General features: G+C 43.9%; 1 protein-coding gene across 1 annotated transcript in view; it reads right to left on the bottom strand.

Moving 5' to 3' along the window:
• LOC126138746 (mite allergen Eur m 3-like) overlaps positions 1–5336 on the bottom strand; it is a 37131-nt gene extending 31795 nt beyond the window's left edge. The window contains exon 1 of the mRNA XM_049915223.1: positions 5301–5336. Within this exon, the coding sequence (XP_049771180.1) occupies positions 5301–5336 (36 nt within the window). The remainder of the gene's footprint in view (positions 1–5300) is intronic.
• Positions 5337–18817: the final 13481 nt, after the last annotated feature.

Consider the following 18817-nt stretch of genomic DNA (forward strand, 5'->3'; position numbering starts at 1 on the left):
AATTGTCGTCCATGAAAACGAATGCCTCGCCAATATGCTGCCGATATCGTTGCTCTATTGGTTGGAGGATGGCAATCACGTATCGTACAGTCGTTACGGCGCCTTCCATGACCACCAGCGGTGTACGTCGTCCCCACATAATGCCATCCCAAAACAGCAGGGAACCTCCTCCTTGCGGCACTCGATGGACAGTGTATCTAAGGTGTTCAGCCTGACCGGGTTGCCTCCAAACAGGTCTCCGACGATTGTCTGGTACATTTTCAGTGGACCACAAGGAGCGACTTTGTCTTTCAAAATAGTCATGTATGCCTATTAACACATGAAGTAACGACATTTACTACACAAAATGAGCGCAAGGAGAGCAATGAGATAAGCGCTCAATGATTTCGAAAGTAAGACGTTGTCAACCGACCTGAGTAAAAACCCTAAGAGATTTTGGTCGTATGTTGAATCAATAAGTGGGTAAAAATCATCTATTCATTGTATCAGCGAGCACACCGGCACCGAAAATAACAGAGAGATGGCCGAAATACTGAATTCAGTCTTCCGAAGTTGTTTCACCGCGGAAGATCGTAACACTGTCCCTCCTTTCAATCGTCGTGCGAACGTCGAAATGGCAGATATTGAGATAACCGATCGCGAAATTGAAAAGCAGATGCAGTCGATTATTAGTGGAAAGGCTTCAGGACCAGATGAGATACCTATAAGTTTCTATAAAGAGTATGCGAAAGTACTTGCTCCCCTTCTTGCAGTAATTTATCGTAGATCGCTTGAGCAACTAAAGGTACCTAACGACTGGAAAAAAGCGCAGGTCATTCCCGTTCTTAAGAAAGGCCGTAAGACAGATCAACACAATTTTAGACCTACACTCCTGGAAATGGAAAAAAGAACACATTGACACCGGTGTGTCAGACCCACCATACTTGCTCCGGACACTGCGAGAGGCTGTACAAGCAATGATCACACGCACGGCACAGCGGACACACCAGGAACCGCGGTGTTGGCCGTCGAATGGCGCTAGCTGCGCAGCATTTGTGCACCGCCGCCGTCAGTGTCAGCCAGTTTGCCGTGGCATACGGAGCTCCATCGCAGTCTTTAACACTGGTAGCATGCCGCGACAGCGTGGACGTGAACCGTATGTGCAGTTGACGGACTTTGAGCGAGGGCGTATAGTGGGCATGCGGGAGGCCGGGTGGACGTACCGCCGAATTGCTCAACACGTGGGGCGTGAGGTCTCCACAGTACATCGATGTTGTCGCCAGTGGTCGGCGGAAGGTGCACGTGCCCGTCGACCTGGGACCGGACCGCAGCGACGCACGGATGCACGCCAAGACCGTAGGATCCTACGCAGTGCCGTAGGGGACCACCACACCGCCACTTCCCAGCAAATTAGGGACACTGTTGCTCCTGGGGTATCGGCGAGGACCATTCGCAACCGTCTCCATGAAGCTGGGCTACGGTCCCGCACACCGTTAGGCCGTCTTCCGCTCACGCCCCAACATCGTGCAGCCCGCCTCCAGTGGTGTCGCGACAGGCGTGAATGGAGGGACGAATGGAGATGTGTCGTCTTCAGCGATGAGAGTCGCTTCTGCCTTGGTGCCAATGATGGTCGTATGCGTGTTTGGTGCCGTGCAGGTGAGCGCCACAATCAGGACTGCATACGACCGAGGCACACAGGGCCAACACCCGGCATCATGGTGTGGGGAGCGATCTCCTACACTGGCCGTACACCACTGGTGATCGTCGAGGGGACACTGAATAGTGCACGGTACATCCAAACCGTCATCGAACCCATCGTTCTACCATTCCTAGACCGGCAAGGGAACTTGCTGTTCCAACAGGACAATGCACGTCCGCATGTATCCCGTGCCACCCAACGTGCTCTAGAAGGTGTAAGTCAACTACCCTGTCCAGCAAGATCTCCGGATCTGTCCCCCATTGAGCATGTTTGGGACTGGATGAAGCGTCATCTCACGCGGTCTGCACGTCCAGCACGAACGCTGGTCCAACTGAGGCGCCAGGTGGAAATGGCATGGCAAGCCGTTCCACAGGACTACATCCAGCATCTCTACGATCGTCTCCATGGGAAAATAGCAGCCTGCATTGCTGCGAAAGGTGGATATACACTGTACTAGTGTCGACATTGTGCATGCTCTGTTGCCTGTGTCTATGTGCCTGTGGTTCTGTCAGTGTGATCATGTGATGTATCTGACCCCAGGAATGTGTCAATAAAGTTTCCCCTTCCCGGGACAATGAATTCACGGTGTTCTTATTTCAATTTCCAGGAGTGTATATCGTTGACATCAACCAGTTTTAAAATTATAGAATATCTTTTATGCTCAAGAATTATGACGTTATGGGAAAATGAACAGCTCCTCTACAAAAATCAATCTGGATTCCGCAAACAGAGATCCTTCGAAACTCAGCTCGCTCTGTTCCTGCATGAGATCCAGAGCGCAGTGGACAACGGCGCTCAGGCTGATGCCGTGTTCCTTGATTTCAATAAGGCATTTGACACCGTGCCGCATTGCCGTTTAATGAAAAAAGTACGAGCTTATGGAGTACTGGACTAGACCTGCGATTGGATTCAACACTTTCTTTCAGACAGAACTCCCAAGTCACTCTTAACGGAACTAAATCGACAGTAGTAAAGGTAATATCTGGAGTACCACAGCGAAGTGTTATAGGACCGTTGCTGTTCACAATGTGTATAAATGATCTAGTAGAAAGCGTCGGATCTCTTTAAGGCTATTCGCAGATGATTCAGTTGTATATAGCAAAGTAGCAACGCCAGAAGATAGTACTAATTTGCAGAACAACCTGCAGAGAATTGATGAATGGTGCAGACTTTGGCAGTTGACCTTGAACGTAAATAAATGTAACATATTGCGCCTACACAGGAAAAGAAATCCACTACTGTACAGCTACACTATTGATGACAAACAGCTGAAGACGGCGTCTGCCGTAAAATATCTAGGCATAACTATCCAGAGCGACCGTAAGTGGAATGACCATATAAAACAGATAGTGGGAAAAGCAGACACAAGACTCAGATTCACCGGAAGAATCTTAAGGAAATGTAACTCATCCGCGAAAGAAGTGGCTTATAAGGCGCTTGTTCGCCCGATTCTTGAGTATTGTTCATCTATCTGGGATCCCTATCAGGTAGGACTGATAGAGGAGATAGAGAAGATCCAACGATTGGCGGCGCGTTTCGTCACGGTGTAGTGTAACGACGTAAGTTTGTATAAATGATTTTCTTTTGACATATGACCATGTGCAGACTTCGTCACCTACGTCAGTTACAACACACTTCAAAATTATTTAAATTCTTTTTAAATTGTCTCTGAATGGTTCTTGAACGAAACTGTATAACATCATCATTTGAGTCGTATGCGCAGAATTTCGTCACTCAGTCCAATTTGTTTGTGCAAACCTTTTCAATTTAGATGTCGTTTTGTTTCTTCTCAGAAATTATATTAATGCAAGTTATCTGATTCAACAAATATTAGAACCACATTGAATAAACTTTCCAGATTCAAACTCGCGATGAACGTTGTCAAAATTAATAATCAAATTATTCACATAATTCTTCATAAATAAATTCTCTGAACACGTATTTGAACTTTAACAGTATCCACTAGTTTATTATCTTCTTACATATAGACGTGGACCTGAGCCTTGACAAGATGGGACTGACCATTTACAACATGATTAAACTCTCTATGACTCCATTGTTGTAGAAACATTACAAATTCTTATTTTTCCAGTTTTTAGAAGCACGACGCAACAACTCGGTTTCAGGATCTTCTGTTGCTCTCTGGCTGTCGACCCGCGACGTATAGTGGCCAGCAATTTTCTCTCTGGCCCCGGCAGTGAAGATGCTGTCTCCGTTCGTTGCGCCGCCCTCTCCGTACATGAAACATAAAAAAAAAAAATACAAAACTTTAGATAATTCACAACAATTACAAAGATTACAAAAATACATAAACAAAACACTAAATTAAATTTATATCCACCTGCAAACTGGGCTGACACTGGTGGATGGGTGACGCTTCAATTTCGCGTCCCACTACAACGGGATCGTTTAGCTGGCGAGAGAGCGTTACGGAGACGCTAAACAAACTCCACTGGCAGACGTTGCAAGAGAGACGTTGTGCTGCATCACGGAGAGGTTTACTATTGAAATTTCGTGACAGCACTTTTCAGGAGGAATCGGACAACATATTTCTTCACCCCACATACACCTCACGTATTGACCACGAGGTGAAAATTCGAGAAATTAGAGCGAGTACAGAGGCTTACAGACAATCGTTTTTGCGGAGTATGATGTAGATGTAGATGTAGAAATATGTAAGTGTCGTTCTGTCACAGTGCAGGGAGTGGCTCGCCTTGAACATATTTTGTGAACAGTGTGAGAATGTCGAATTCTGAACTCCTGATCTTGATTTTTGGAAGTAAATTTGCAGTAAGAATAATGATATTGCTATCACTATCATTATTTTCGTGTGCTTTCAGCCCTGTTCCAGGCCGTCTCTTACATCTTCCAGATTTCTTCACTGTCCTTCTGTCGGTTGTCTCCAGTGGAGGGTCAGCAACTCCTTATTAGTTTCCATACTTCACTGTCTCATTTCATAGAGAATCTTCCAATCTGTACAGTTTGGATGTTGTCGAATATTTTAAGCTCTCTCGACATGAATCCATTGCAAAGTACAGGATGTATCAAAAAGATTCATCCGATTTGGCATGCCTATATTTCTGAAACTAATAAACATAAACAATGAATTTTGATTTTTGATGATCGCGAAACTGAAAAAGTTTTTTTCATACCTTTTCATAGGTGATAAGTACGCTCCTCTTGAAATGCACGGCATATGTCAATGCCATATCCAAATTGTTCCCACACTGCAGCGAGCACGACTGGATTTACAGCTTCCACAGCTACTGTTATGCCACGTCTCAGATGATTCACTGTTGATGGTAACCGAAACACATAAACAGAGTCCTTTATAAACCCCCGTAAGAAATAATCACATACAGTCAGGTTTTGTGATCTTGGAGGCCAGTAATATCAGGCTGAATCATTTGGTCCAATGCGACCGATCCGTTGTTCAGTAATTCTTTGATTTAAAAATTCCCACACTCCCAAGATGCCAGCGTAACGGGAACTATGTAAAACATGAGAATTTGCTCTTTCCACAGTACGTTGTTCACGTACATATCCCAAAGAATATAACAGTTATGACTTTTTTTTAAATGGGATGATTCTTTTTGATGCACCCGGTATTTGGGAAACTTACCCTGACTACGGCGATGTCGTTGAGCCAGCCAGGCATCACTAGGGTTGTAATCCGGATGAGGACTAAGGCCTGCCACCGTATGTCTAGTTCCCCCTTGTGTGAGCCTCTTGGTGCCAGCTACCACCTCGTACACGTGAGCACTGCAGCCAAAAGAAACAAAGAATGCGTCACATTTTTACAGAAGGGAAGAAGTTGTAACTTATTACCGCTAGAAAGAGGTATTTTCAGGTGGACAAGCTTAGATAGATATATCATTTGGTTATATAATGCACAGGATTTCGTTGAAGTATTCTATACAAACAGAAACTAAAACTAAAGATGTACTTAACTCGAATGCTCGTTTGTCAGATGATTCTGCATTTCTTGCAAAGAGACCCATTTATTTTGCGCTTTTGTAGTGCACATACGAAAAATATAAGTCACTAGGGGAAAATAGAAAAGTAAACTGATCCATAAGCACATAGCACCACAACGCTCTTGCCTTTGAGCTTCTATGTCGACTCTGCACATCTGCAACAGCTTCGTAAAGATCTTCAAAAATCAGGCCTTATATGTGTAACAAACCATTCTTTCGCATTTCCAGCTGGTTAAAATACCTCGAAGTTTCGCAGTGTCGTACTGATCACCTTTTGACGAAGTGTCTAGATATTGAGGATGTCGAATATTTATGCTAGTGCTGTGCCCCCTCCACCTCGATGTGGGCTGTTGGTTACTGTCCCACAGGCGGACAGGTGACGTTGCAGTGGTGGGGGTAACACTGTATCAAAGACTGCACTTGAATCTCTGGGCATTCCGGGTAGATCTGAGTGTCCTCTCATCTTACAGCCCGTAGTACAGGATTTGATGCAAAGTAAGTTGGAATCCTTCTTCCCTGTTCTCAAAATTCTCGTGAATCCTTCTTAATATTGCGCTGCAACTAATTTTCCTGGAACGCCACCAGGGCTGATGCAAGAGCCTCATGCAAGTGAGGCATACCCGGTCGGCAGGCGACACGTCAGGAGCGACCAGCTGATACACAAATAGTGTCACCACAGCGTCGAGCAGTTACCGGACAGCCCTGCCCAGCAAAGAGACCAATTGTAACAGCATCAATGCAGCAGAAGGGCAGAGCCGCTGTGATGTGGGTGACTGATTGTTTCACATTCAAACCATGGCTCTTTGTGGCTCTGTTGTGGCATACATGATGGCAATCGATGCCTTGGAGAAACAAGAATGCTCCAATCCCATATTAATACTATTTCTAGACAGAAATACGGAGGCTGATAACCACCAGCTACGAGGGAGGACCTGTGCCGGTTTACGAGTCTGTATGGACCATCTAGCACCCTGCTGCTAGTTAGGTCCTGTTATTATTCGTGCTGAGTCCAATACTGGTGACACAGTATCCTGCAACTGGTGGGCCACCTGCGGCCCTGCTTCAGTCGCTCCCAGCTTCCCACTCTCGATGAAACTTCCTGGCAGATTAAAACTGTGTGCCGGAGCGAGACTCGAACTCGGTACCTTTGCCTTTCGCGGGCAAGTGCTCTACCGACTGAGCTACCCAAGCACGACTCACGCCCCGTCCTCACAGCTTTACTTCTGCCAGTACCTCGACTCCTACCTTCCAAACTTAACAGAAGCTCTCCCACTCTCGATGTGTGCAGTTCGAGCTTGGGACCGTGCAGTCCTCAGCCGCCTCGCCTGTGAAGGCGGACTCCTTCCTATCTGCCTTTACTTGCCAGGGCAGGCACTGTTGCTGGGAACAGCCTCCTAGACGTTGGGTCCACTGTTTGATTCTGCGCACCTCTGCGTGCCCTGCTCCCAGTTGCGTGGCTTCCTCTGGGTTGTGCAGTCACCGTCATTCTTGCCGAGTTACCTCTGTGGTCACTTCACCGACCGAGCAACGTCATGTTCTGCCAGAGAAAACAAGCTGCACACTGATCGCAGCACTGAATCGCCAACGGTGTATGCTTTATGCTTGGCTTCACTGACGTAACGGTGAAAGCGATATCAAAGAATGTGGACTTTAGAACACCTGACACATTATAATGTAAAACTGTCACACACATACAATTACTAGTGTTACGTGTCATGGGACCGCATGTGATGACCTTTGGAGGCGGAACTGTGAATCGTTATTTTTGCATTTACTTTCTCATTTGCGTCTTAAAGGCATGTGCTAGTCTTGAGTTTAACTGCTTTTCGCTGAGTTTCCCAGATAAGATTGGCCTGTACAATGATGTTCTGCATTCTTACAAGACATTAATTTTGTACCATTTGTACCACGTTAAGAAAACGTGTTCAACTGCGTATATGTCATCCTACACAGAACACGGCAAAATGATGTCAATGGTCTAAGAAATAGGTGTGTCTCTCGTAACTGTACATCTACCTATATCTAATATTTTTTACCTTATGCCCTATTATTTGCACGTTTTGCTTTTAGCATTGTACTCTATATTGGCATAAAATAATGTGTCATCCTGTACAGTACACATAGTCTAAGACAGGGGTTCCCAACAAAATTTTCTCGAAGACCCCCTCATCGAGCATGATTGGTACCTTGTCATATCACAGTATCCAGTACCTAAAAAAGCCAAATTTAGAGTCTTTTTATACGTTTTATATTTTCGGTACTTAGAAAAAACATTGACATATTCATTATTGAAAAAATATTGTACGGCCAAAAGAAAAAAATCTGTTATCATACGAAATATATTTAATATATTTTTTACTCTAATAGCATCTTGCGGATCCCTCTGGCATAGCTCGCGGACCGTCACCTGTTGGGAACCACTGGTCTAAGATATAAGTGCATATCTGGTAATTTTATGCCAGCTTGCATCTATCTTTTTAAAATTTTTCAATTATTTACTTGATGTCTTACTATTTGCGTAGTCTTACTTTCAGCATTGTACTCGATAATGCCGTGAAAGCCGAAATCTAGATTGTAAACAGGAAATGCACAGAAATATACAGTGAATTGGCGGAGTACTCCTTTAAAAACTATTAATGTGTCGTGATTTAGCATTAAAGATCATTCTCATCAAGCTGAACTCAAAATCAGTGACTTGACAGAAACCAATCAGTTCTGTATCAAACGGATATGTATAACAGATTCTGTTGGGATTTATACTGGTATTGTCGGTTACACATAAGCAAACAGAACTGCGGTGATTTACTCTCTACGTTTCTACGTTGTTGCAAAATTGTAGCAAGGTACTCTATTGGCAGTAAAATCCTGGTTTCAAAACCTTAGAATTGTGTAGTAGAAGACTCTGCCGCCTAGGCAGCAAAATAACCCATGACGGACGGAACTGGGAGGACATAAAAAGGCAGAACAGCACTGGCAAAAAGGGCATTCCTTGCCAAGAGAAGTCTACTAGTATCAAACATAGACTTTAATTTGAGGAAGAATAATCTGAGAATGTATGTTTGGAACACAGCACTGTATGACAGTGAAACATAGACTGAGGGAAAACCGTTACGGAAGAGAATCGAAGCATTTGAGATGTGGTGCTAGGGAAGAAAGTTGAAAATTAGGTGGACTGGTAAGGTATGGAATGAGGACGTTCTTACGCAGAATCATCGAGGAAAGAAATATATGGAAAACACTTTCAAGAGAAAGGTACAAGATGGTAGGAGATTTATTAAGACATCAGAGAATAACTTCCATGGTACTAGAGGAAACTGTAGAGGATAAAAACTGTGAAGAAAGATAGAGATTGGAATGCATCCAGCAAATAACTAAGGGCGTAGGTTGGAAGTGCTATACTGAGATGAAGAGGTTTGCACAGGAGGGGAAATTGTGGAGGGGCCACATTGAACCAGTCAGAAGACATGTGACTCAAAAAAAAAAAAAAAAAAAAAAAAAAAGTGGAATACTACACCTGTTAGAAATTACAGTTATGTTGCAGTGTGTTGCAAGGAAACTACACAGCAATGGTAAACGTAACACTAAAAAAAAAAATTCAGCGTCAACCTCTTGCTTTAAGATTGAAGTCATTACTGCTTTTAAAAACAAAGGAATCAGTGGCATGGGGGCAACATTGACTGGAAATGTTCGCTACTAGGAGACCGTTTGCAGGTATTAACAGACTTCATGTTCCCAAAGATATCACTGGGCGACAGTTGTTCACGACTGGTATGAAGGACATTCAGAACAGTTCGAGCGAATGATTTGACCACCCACATTGCTCGACATGAATCTCATCGAACATTTACGGAACACAATCGAGAGGTCAGTTCATGCACAAAATCCTGCACAGGGAACACTTTTGCAATTATGGAGAGCTACAGGGGCAGCATGGCTCAATATTTCTGCAGGAAATTTCCAACGACATGTTGAGACTAAGTCGCGACGAGTTCCTGCATTATGCCGGGCAAAGGTGGTCCGACACTATGTTAGGAGGTATCCCATGACTTATGTCACCTCAGTGTATGTGCCCATAATAACTGCACATTTATTTTATCACAACACTTGTTGAAATAACAGTATTAGGAGGGCTGTTAACACCTAACTGTACCGAGTTTGAGATGACTTCCCTAACCTGATCAGTAGTAGAGCTCTTAGCTATAAATGTGTACTGTACATGTTGGAAGGATAATGAGTTTTAGTATACAGCACAGTTAACACAAAACTGCATGTATTACGCAGCTAAATCTTTCTATGTGAGCTCTGATTTCTCTTAAAGTATCACTGTATTGCGCTGCTACCTTGCAGTACTACACTACTGGCCATAAAAATTGCTACACCACGAAGATGACGTGCTACAGACGCGAAATTTAACCGACAGGAAGAAGATGCTGTGACATAAAAATGATCAGCTTTTCAGAGCATTCACACAAGGTTGGCGCCGGTGGCGACACTTACAACGTGCTGACATGAGGAAAGTTTCCAACCGATTTCTCATACACAAACAGCAGTTGACCGGCGTTGCCTGGTGAAACGTTGTTGTGATGCCTCATGTAAGGAGGAGAAATGCGTACCATCACGTTTACGACTTTGATAAAGGTCGGATTGTAGCCTATCACGATTGCGGTTTATCGTATCGCGACATTGCTGCTCGCGTTGGTCGAGATCCAATGACTGTTAGCAGAATATGGAATCGGTGGGTTCAGGAGGGTCATACGGAACGCCGTGCTGGATCCCAACGGCCTCGTATCACTAGCAGTCGAGATGACATGCATTTTATCCGCATGGCTGTAACGGATCGTGCAGCCACGTCTCGATCCCTGAGGCAACAGATGGGGACGTTTGCAAGACAACAACCATCTGCACGAACAGTTCGACGACGTTTGCAGCAGCATGGACTATCAGCTCGGAGACCATGGCTGCGGTTACCCTTGACGCTGCATTACAGACATGAGCGCCTGCGATGGTGTACTCAACGACGAACCTGAGTGTACGAATGGCAAAACGTGGCTCCGTCCTGCTGAAACCACATGTTTTCGACGTTAAAATTAAGCTCGTACAGTCTCGGTGTAAAGAATGTTTGAAGCATTTCAACATATCGAGCGGATGTTGCTGTCACTGCACTACCATCCTCACGTTCAAAAAAATAAGGGCCGATAACACCATGAACGATACAGCACACCATATTGTGACCTTGGCGCTATGTAGTGTTCGCTGGTGAAACTCACAAGGATTGTCCTGTGCCCAATAACGAAAATTCTGTTTGTTCACGAATCCGTTCAGGTAGAAATGGGCTTCGTCTGATATCCATAAGTTACCAAGGAAATTCGCGTCCTCGTTGATTTTAGCCAATATCTGGCTACTAAACTCCATACGTGACGCTGGGTCTCGTTCATGTAAGTGTTGCACAATCTGCAACTTATAGGGATGGAAGTCTAATTCTTTGTAAGTATTCTTTGTAAGCTTCGTCGCTTAATGCCTAGCGAAGATGCATGCTGTCGAACTGAGCGGCGAGGAGGTGAATGGCTCTGAGCACTATGGGACTTAACATCTATGGTCATCAGTCCCCTAGAACTTAGAACTACTTAAACCTAATTAACCTACGGACAGCACACAACACCTAGCCATCACGAGGCAGAGAAAATCCCTGACCCCGCCGGGAATCGAACCCGGGAACCCGGGCGTGGGAAGCGAGAACGCTACCGCACGACCACGAGATGCGGGCATGGAGCGGCGAGGACTTCTCTCGATTGCAGCTGCAATGTTGTCTGGGGTACGTAGCGTTGGAATGCCACCTGGAGGTTTCTTTTCCAAGGCAGATCCTATTTCTTCAAAATTACGCAGCCACGTTGTAATCGCATGCGCAGATGGGACACATCCATGACGCCCAACCTGGTAATGCTGTCGAAATGTTCTCTACGCGGCAGTCGCACTGTCACCATTTTTGTAAAACGCTCTCACAGCTACTGCACGTTCCGCACCAGTCCAATTCTCCATGATTACTAAATGGCAATGCGTTCACATCAATTGTGCAAAGTTCCGAACATCTGTCGGTGCTACAGTGCTGCCAACTGTAACGTTCAAAATTTCCCGTTCCCCTGCGCCACCCTGTATAAAAACCTGCGCACTAACAGTTAACATTTACCTACCGTATAGAGAAAATTTTTAGTCATTTGTCATCTGTCGTGTTTAGTTGCAAGTTATCGACATAAGTCAAGACAGGCAGTGGACCCAGAACTCGACTCTGTTCACACAGGAGAACAATCTTCTGCTCCTTATTTTCCAGATATTAAGTGAACCATTGTTGACCTTTTACGTAATCCCATACTGTTCCACACTTACTTGAAAGTATTGCATGAAGCACACAATCGAATGTCCCTGTTAAATCGAAGAAGATACCTACTGGCCTTTACCTATCGTCTGTCCCTGATAGCGCCTCACACACAAAAGAATGATCTACATTTCCTGTGGAAACTTGCGACATTACGAGGTGGCTAGTGTGTGTGTGTGTGTGTGTGTGTGTGTGTGTGTGTGTGTATGCTGAGTATTTCGTTGAGCATTTTGTGATCGGCAAGTTGTCGTGCTTTGGCAGGACCAGGTAAATTAGGTTCGATGCTGGGCGGAGCAGCAGTGCGAACGTGGCGATGATTAGCGCAGGCCAGGCGCTATGCGGAATACAAAGAAGAGAAAAGTGTTGGACGCATTTCTGATTCTTCAAAAACATTACGGGCCATGACTCTATCCTTACGATTGAGATCTCTTCAGAATATTCCATTTATACACTCCTGGAAATGGAAAAAAGAACACATTGACACCGGTGTGTCAGACCCACCATACTTGCTCCGGACACTGCGAGAGGGCTGTACAAGCAATGATCACACGCACGGCACAGCGGACACACCAGGAACCGCGGTGTTGCCCGTCGAATGGCGCTAGCTGCGCAGCATTTGTGCACCGCCGCCGTCAGTGTCAGCCAGTTTGCCGTGGCATACGGAGCTCCATCGCAGTCTTTAACACTGGTAGCATGCCGCGACAGCGTGGACGTGAACCGTATGTGCAGTTGACGGACTTTGAGCGAGGGCGTATAGTGGGCATGCGGGAGGCCGGGTGGACGTACCGCCGAATTGCTCAACACGTGGGGCGTGAGGTCTCCACAGTACATCGATGTTGTCGCCAGTGGTCGGCGGAAGGTGCACGTGCCCGTCGACCTGGGACTGGACCGCAGCGACGCACGGATGCACGCCAAGACCGTAGGATCCTACGCAGTGCCGTAGGGGACCGCACCGCCACTTCCCAGCAAATTAGGGACACTGTTGCTCCTGGGGTATCGGCGAGGACCATTCGCAACCGTCTCCATGAAGCTGGGCTACGGTCCCGTACACCGTTAGGCCGTCTTCCGCTCACGCCCCAACATCGTGCAGCCCGCCTCCAGTGGTGTCGCGACAGGCGTGAATGGAGGGACGAATGGAGACGTGTCGTCTTCAGCGATGAGAGTCGCTTCTGCCTTGGTGTCAATGATGGTCGTATGCGTGTTTGGCGCCGTGCAGGTGAGCGCCACAATCAGAACTGCATACGACCGAGGCACACAGGGCCAACACCCGGCATCATGGTGTGGGGAGCGATCTCCTACACTGGCCGTACACCACTGGTGATCGTCGAGGGGACACTGAATAGTGCACGGTACATCCAAACCGTCATCGAACCCATCGTTCTACCATTCCTAGACCGGCAAGGGAACTTGCTGTTCCAACAGGACAATGCACGTCCGCATGTATCCCGTGCCACCCAACGTGCTCTAGAAGGTGTAAGTCAACTACCCTGGCCAGCAAGATCTCCGGATCTGTCCCCCATTGAGCATGTTTGGGACTGGATGAAGCGTCGTCTCACGCGGTCTGCACGTCCAGCACGAACGCTGGTCCAACTGAGGCGCCAGGTGGAAATGGCATGGCAAGCCGTTCCACAGGACTACATCCAGCATCTCTACGATCGTCTCCATGGGAGAATAGCAGCCTGCATTGCTGCGAAAGGTGGATATACACTGTACTAGTGCCGACATTGTGCATGCTCTGTTGCCTGTGTCTATGTGCCTGTGGTTCTGCCAGTGTGATCATGTGATGTATCTGACCCCAGGAATGTGTCAATAAAGTTTCCCCTTCCTGGGACAATGAATTCACGGTGTTCTTATTTCAATTTCCAGGAGTGTAGAAAGGAATAGATTGGTTGGTTGATTTGGGAGAGGGGACCGAACAGCGAGTTATCGATCCCATCGGGTTAGGGTAGGAAGTCGGCCGTGCACTTTCAAAGGAACTATCCCGATGATTGCCTGAAGCGATTTAGGGAAATCGCGGGAAACCTAAATCAGGATGGCCGGACGCGGTTTTGAAGCGTCTTTCTCCCGAATGCGAGTCCAGTGTGATAACCACTGCGCTACCACGCTCGGTGAGGAATAGATTAAAGAAAGAATAAATTCAGATGGCTTTCTATGATACAGAAAACTCAACTGACTGGACTCATCAGTGTAAATGCAGTCATACAGAGATGAACACAGGAATGTCCACTTGAAGGAACACACACATCATTTTTTTCCTGTGTGTATAAATTGCGTATTGACAGAGATGGAAAAATACAGGATGTTGAGGTATGTCAACCAGACTTCTTGGCTTCGCATGGCATCACCAACAAACGTCTTATTACTCTTAAAAAGGTGTTGGCTACTACAGGGAAAACACATGAAGAGACCAGAGTAAAACATAACACAAGAGCAAACAAATTGAAAGGAAAAACCATATCTAAAGTGCATCAACATATACACTCACTGAGACGTCGCAAATCACATTATAGGATTCATGGTAGCAAATGGTTATGTTTAGCACATGAAGTTCATATTCGAAAGCTACACCTATTAAATTTAGAGGAAAATTCTTCAGGCCCTATGTCATTCGAAGAATATCGACAGATTTTTGTAATTAACAGATGTTTGTACTTAATGTGATAGACAATCAAACGATTAAAAAACGATTAAAATATTTGAATATCGAATGAAACTCTAACATTCTGCGTGGTGTCTGTTGTTCTATGTCGTGTCTCCCTACCACTTTCGCGCAACGACGCTCTGAGCGTGTATTAGGGAATTGACTAGTTTGAACCTGGGACCTGTTGCTGGTAAGGAGACGCCACACATGACATGTAGAGTTCAGAAGAGTTCAGTGAGACTAGCGATGATATAACCAAATATTTAATGATTTCAGCGTCAGCTCCACTGCACTCCCTATAACAGAATCTTAATACTAACTAAATTTAGTGGAAGGAGTTCAAGGATTTCCTATTTTTAGTTAGCTGGTAAAATAACGTCGAAAAAGCAGTTAAGTTTACCATTGGAAATTTTATTCTACTCAAAAAACATTGTTTATAAATTGCACTATTGATAAAAGGAAATGTTTCAATACAGGATGATAAAAACCAACTGCGTTCAACAAAAATGTGAACGAATATTCCTTGAATGGGTTTCCAAGTTCTACAATGGATCGAAGGATGACCTTTTCCATATCACATCTATAATCTAGGTTTAAATTAAGTTTCATAAAAGAGAAAACTATCAAAATGGTCTACAGTGACCCTCAATTATCTTTAATTACTTATCTAACTTGTCGTAAATTACAGTGGCTGATATGGCTTCTCAATAACTATATAACAGAAAAATCATCGCTTTTCAGATTTTTACTTCAAGTGGCAAATGTGAACACCATGAGCTTTAATTGACGATCAACACTAGTATTACGCAAAAACGGGATGTAACAAATGAGACTTCTGCAGTTCTGAGTGAAGCTTTATGCGCTGTTATGCGGCATCGCGTGTGTTCATTACCTTGTCAGTGTTCGTCAGGGGGCGGCGGACACCACAGCTCCGCTCACCTCGCCGTCTCAGAAGCAATTCCCTCCTAACTTCTCCTTACTACAATTTACTGAAGTTGGTTTAAAAAAAAAACTATCTGGCTGTGTTTTCATCTGACCCATCAGGGTCTCAATGTTAACCTTAAGCTCAGCCTACAAAAATTCTGTCCATCCAATGAGAAACGTTATACTTTTCGTGGTGGGCAATGTTTTTAAAGTTTGCAACGTAACAGAGACGCGAAAAAGTCTCACGCTAAAACTTGCAGCTGGTGTGGCCCTTTTAGTGTTATTGTAAGATCTATACTGTTCTTCTGGAGGGCTCTATCTTTTAACATGGGCTGGGGGGTAGTCCTGGCGGTTACTTTTCGTGGTGGGGCAATGTTTTTAACGTTTTCAACGTAACAGAGACGCGAAAAAGTCCCAAGCTAAAACTTGCGGCTGGTGTGGCCCTTTTTGTGTTATCGTAAGATCTATACTGTTCTTCTGGAGGGCTCTAGCTTTTAACATGGGCGGGGGGTGGTCCTAGCGCTTACTTTTCGTGGTGGGGCAATGTTTTTTTTAGGTTTGCAACGTAACAGAGACGCCAAAAAGTCTCACGCTAAAACTTGCAGCTGGTGTGGCCCTTTTAGTGGTATCGTAAGATCTATACTATTCTTCTGGAGGGCTCTAGCTTTTAACATAGGCTGGGGGGTGGTCCTGGTGGTTAGCTGACGACATGGGTGTCCGTCCCTTATCGTAGGGCATTCTAGCTTAACACGGTTCTGCTCTCAGCTTCTGTTCTCGTTTCTCCCCTCGGAACTGTGTCTGTCTCACGGTGGGAGGGTATGACATGCATTTAGGCATTCTTGTATTAGTCTGTGGTATTCCATTTGCTCACTCGTTACTCGTATTACTTTGGTTAATTTAATGTCACGATTTATTCGGAGCTATGTGACATACTACTGGATTTGCTTATCATGTCATGGTTTTCATGGAAGGTGTTGGATTTGCCTGAAACCCAACATATCACCACCCTTCGAACTTAATTTTTGCACTGAATTTAAGCAAAGATTGAAACTTTGTCTAAGTCAGTCAAAAATTATTCCTTTATCTAAATTTTGTTGCCTACCGTTCAGCCACGTTATTTTGGTTCTATGCTAGTTTGTATTACTAATTTATATTTTCATATTCTTCCACATTATTCTCAAAAATATGTTTGTATTGACAAGAGAAGAGTACTTTTATTCTATTATGATTATTATTTTTTAATTATTTTCTTTCTTTATTTAAGTGTGCAGTTTGTTTTTTAAGAAGTTTGTTATCGAAAGTGAGGAGTCTTTCACGTCGATTCTCTTAGAAATTTTTTTTTTTTATAAAATTAAGTAAAATCTATTCCTAACACATTTTCTAAATATCATGTACAATTAAAATGTTTTTGTTTCTAGACACTCATTTCAACATTGTTACACTAACAAATAAGAATTATTTCCAAGAATTGCTTTGACAAAGAAATATACATACACAAGTATTGAGATATTATCCTAACAAATGGTACAAATGTTAAAAAAGGGAAAACATCCAACAAGATAATTTTTTATTCTTTGTTTTTATAAGGAGAAAATAAGTAAAATATAGTTATTCCTTTATTTTTATGAGGAGAAAATAAGTGGCATATAGTTTTAGTTTTTATTATGCCTTACTTTTGTTCTTTATATATTGTCCATTTTAGAACTAATGACTTATTTTTATCGATAGTCTATTTTTTATTTAATTCCATAGTCAATGACTGTTATTTTGTAGTTTTTTAGCTGTCTGGTGTGCTTAACTTATCCAGTTTTTCACACGTTTCTTTTGCAAAATTCCTACATCATATAATTTGATTTCACACTTTCACACAATCCTATGAATGTTTAAGCATGAGGTTGGCGAATGTTTTTGCACGAAGGTGGTGGACTTGAGCAAGATGGATGTGGGCAAGGATTTGATGTACAGCTTCGTTCGTTGTTCCTTGTTGGCTTTGCAAGTGTGTGTTGCTGTGCTTTGTATGCGTGAAAGTCATCGTTATGTGTCGCTGAAAGTGGTCGTTTTTCGTTGTAATACTTCGCAGACGGCTAGTTTACAATAGGATAGGGATTTGGGAAGGTATGTCATCTATTCTTCACCCATCTTCTTTCTTGGTCTCAATCTTGCGAATCTTCAACTTCTGTTCTTCCTGCTTTTCTCTGCTTCTTACTTGATTCTTGGTTCTTCTCTGGGCAGGATATGGAAATATTTATTGATAACTAGTCGCTTTGAAGTTCTCCTCTTAGTAACAGTTTGATAAATTGTTTGGGCATGTCATTTTTACTTTGTGGAAGTTTTCTTCAGTTTCGTGCATCAGCGTGCTGTTTAATAGCAGTAGTGTGACTTTTACACATATTTTTTGCCAGTGGTGGCTTGCCCAATTTGTCTTCTCGTCGGGCCATTTTTTGCTTGCTCCATTGAGTCGGGGCGTCCCAAGACCCTCTTGGCTATCCGTGTTCTATCACAGCAGGGTTCCACTTAGCGGGCAGATTTACTGCCCACTTCCGATTCAAGGGCCCTCTGTTGGTCTCGCTGTCCTTTCCCTTCTCTCGACGCTTCTGCCTTGTAGGAATCGTGTCTTGCTAATTACGTCCTTTTCTGTCTTGATACTTCTCGCGTTGCAACTTGTGGGTCGTTGTATCTGGTCTTTGCTGGAGTTTTTACAATGGTTCTTACAAAAGTTTTACTTATAATCATCTAACATATATCGAGTACCTCCACTGTTTTACACCTTCTTAAAAAGCTTTACAAATTTCGGCGCCCTTTCCATGTTACAATTCTAAGATATTTTGAGTCTTAACTTCTACAAGAATCCTCAAATTCGTTTTTTATTTTTTGTGTAGTGTCGTGGTGTATAGCATTTTAGTATTCATGCTGTTAGACTATCTATGCTTTATCCCTTCACCTTAATCTATGGTACTATTGGTGTTATTTCTGTTTTTGTTTTTATTGAAACTACTTTCTTTTTCCCACCTTCCTCTCTCTTCATTCTTCTTTCTCCTGACGATCTTATCTGCAACATAATCTTGAAATATTGTGCAGATTATTTACCAGTAATAAAATTAATCTTCAAACTTGGTTCAAATGGCTCTGAGCACTATGGGACTCAACTGCTGAGGTCATTAGTCCCCTAGAACTTAGAACTAGTTAAACCTAACTAACCTAAGGACATCACAAACAGCCATGCCCGA

This window comes from Schistocerca cancellata, chromosome 1, assembly GCF_023864275.1.
Source record: "Schistocerca cancellata isolate TAMUIC-IGC-003103 chromosome 1, iqSchCanc2.1, whole genome shotgun sequence".
Lineage (NCBI taxonomy): Eukaryota > Metazoa > Arthropoda > Insecta > Orthoptera > Acrididae > Schistocerca > Schistocerca cancellata.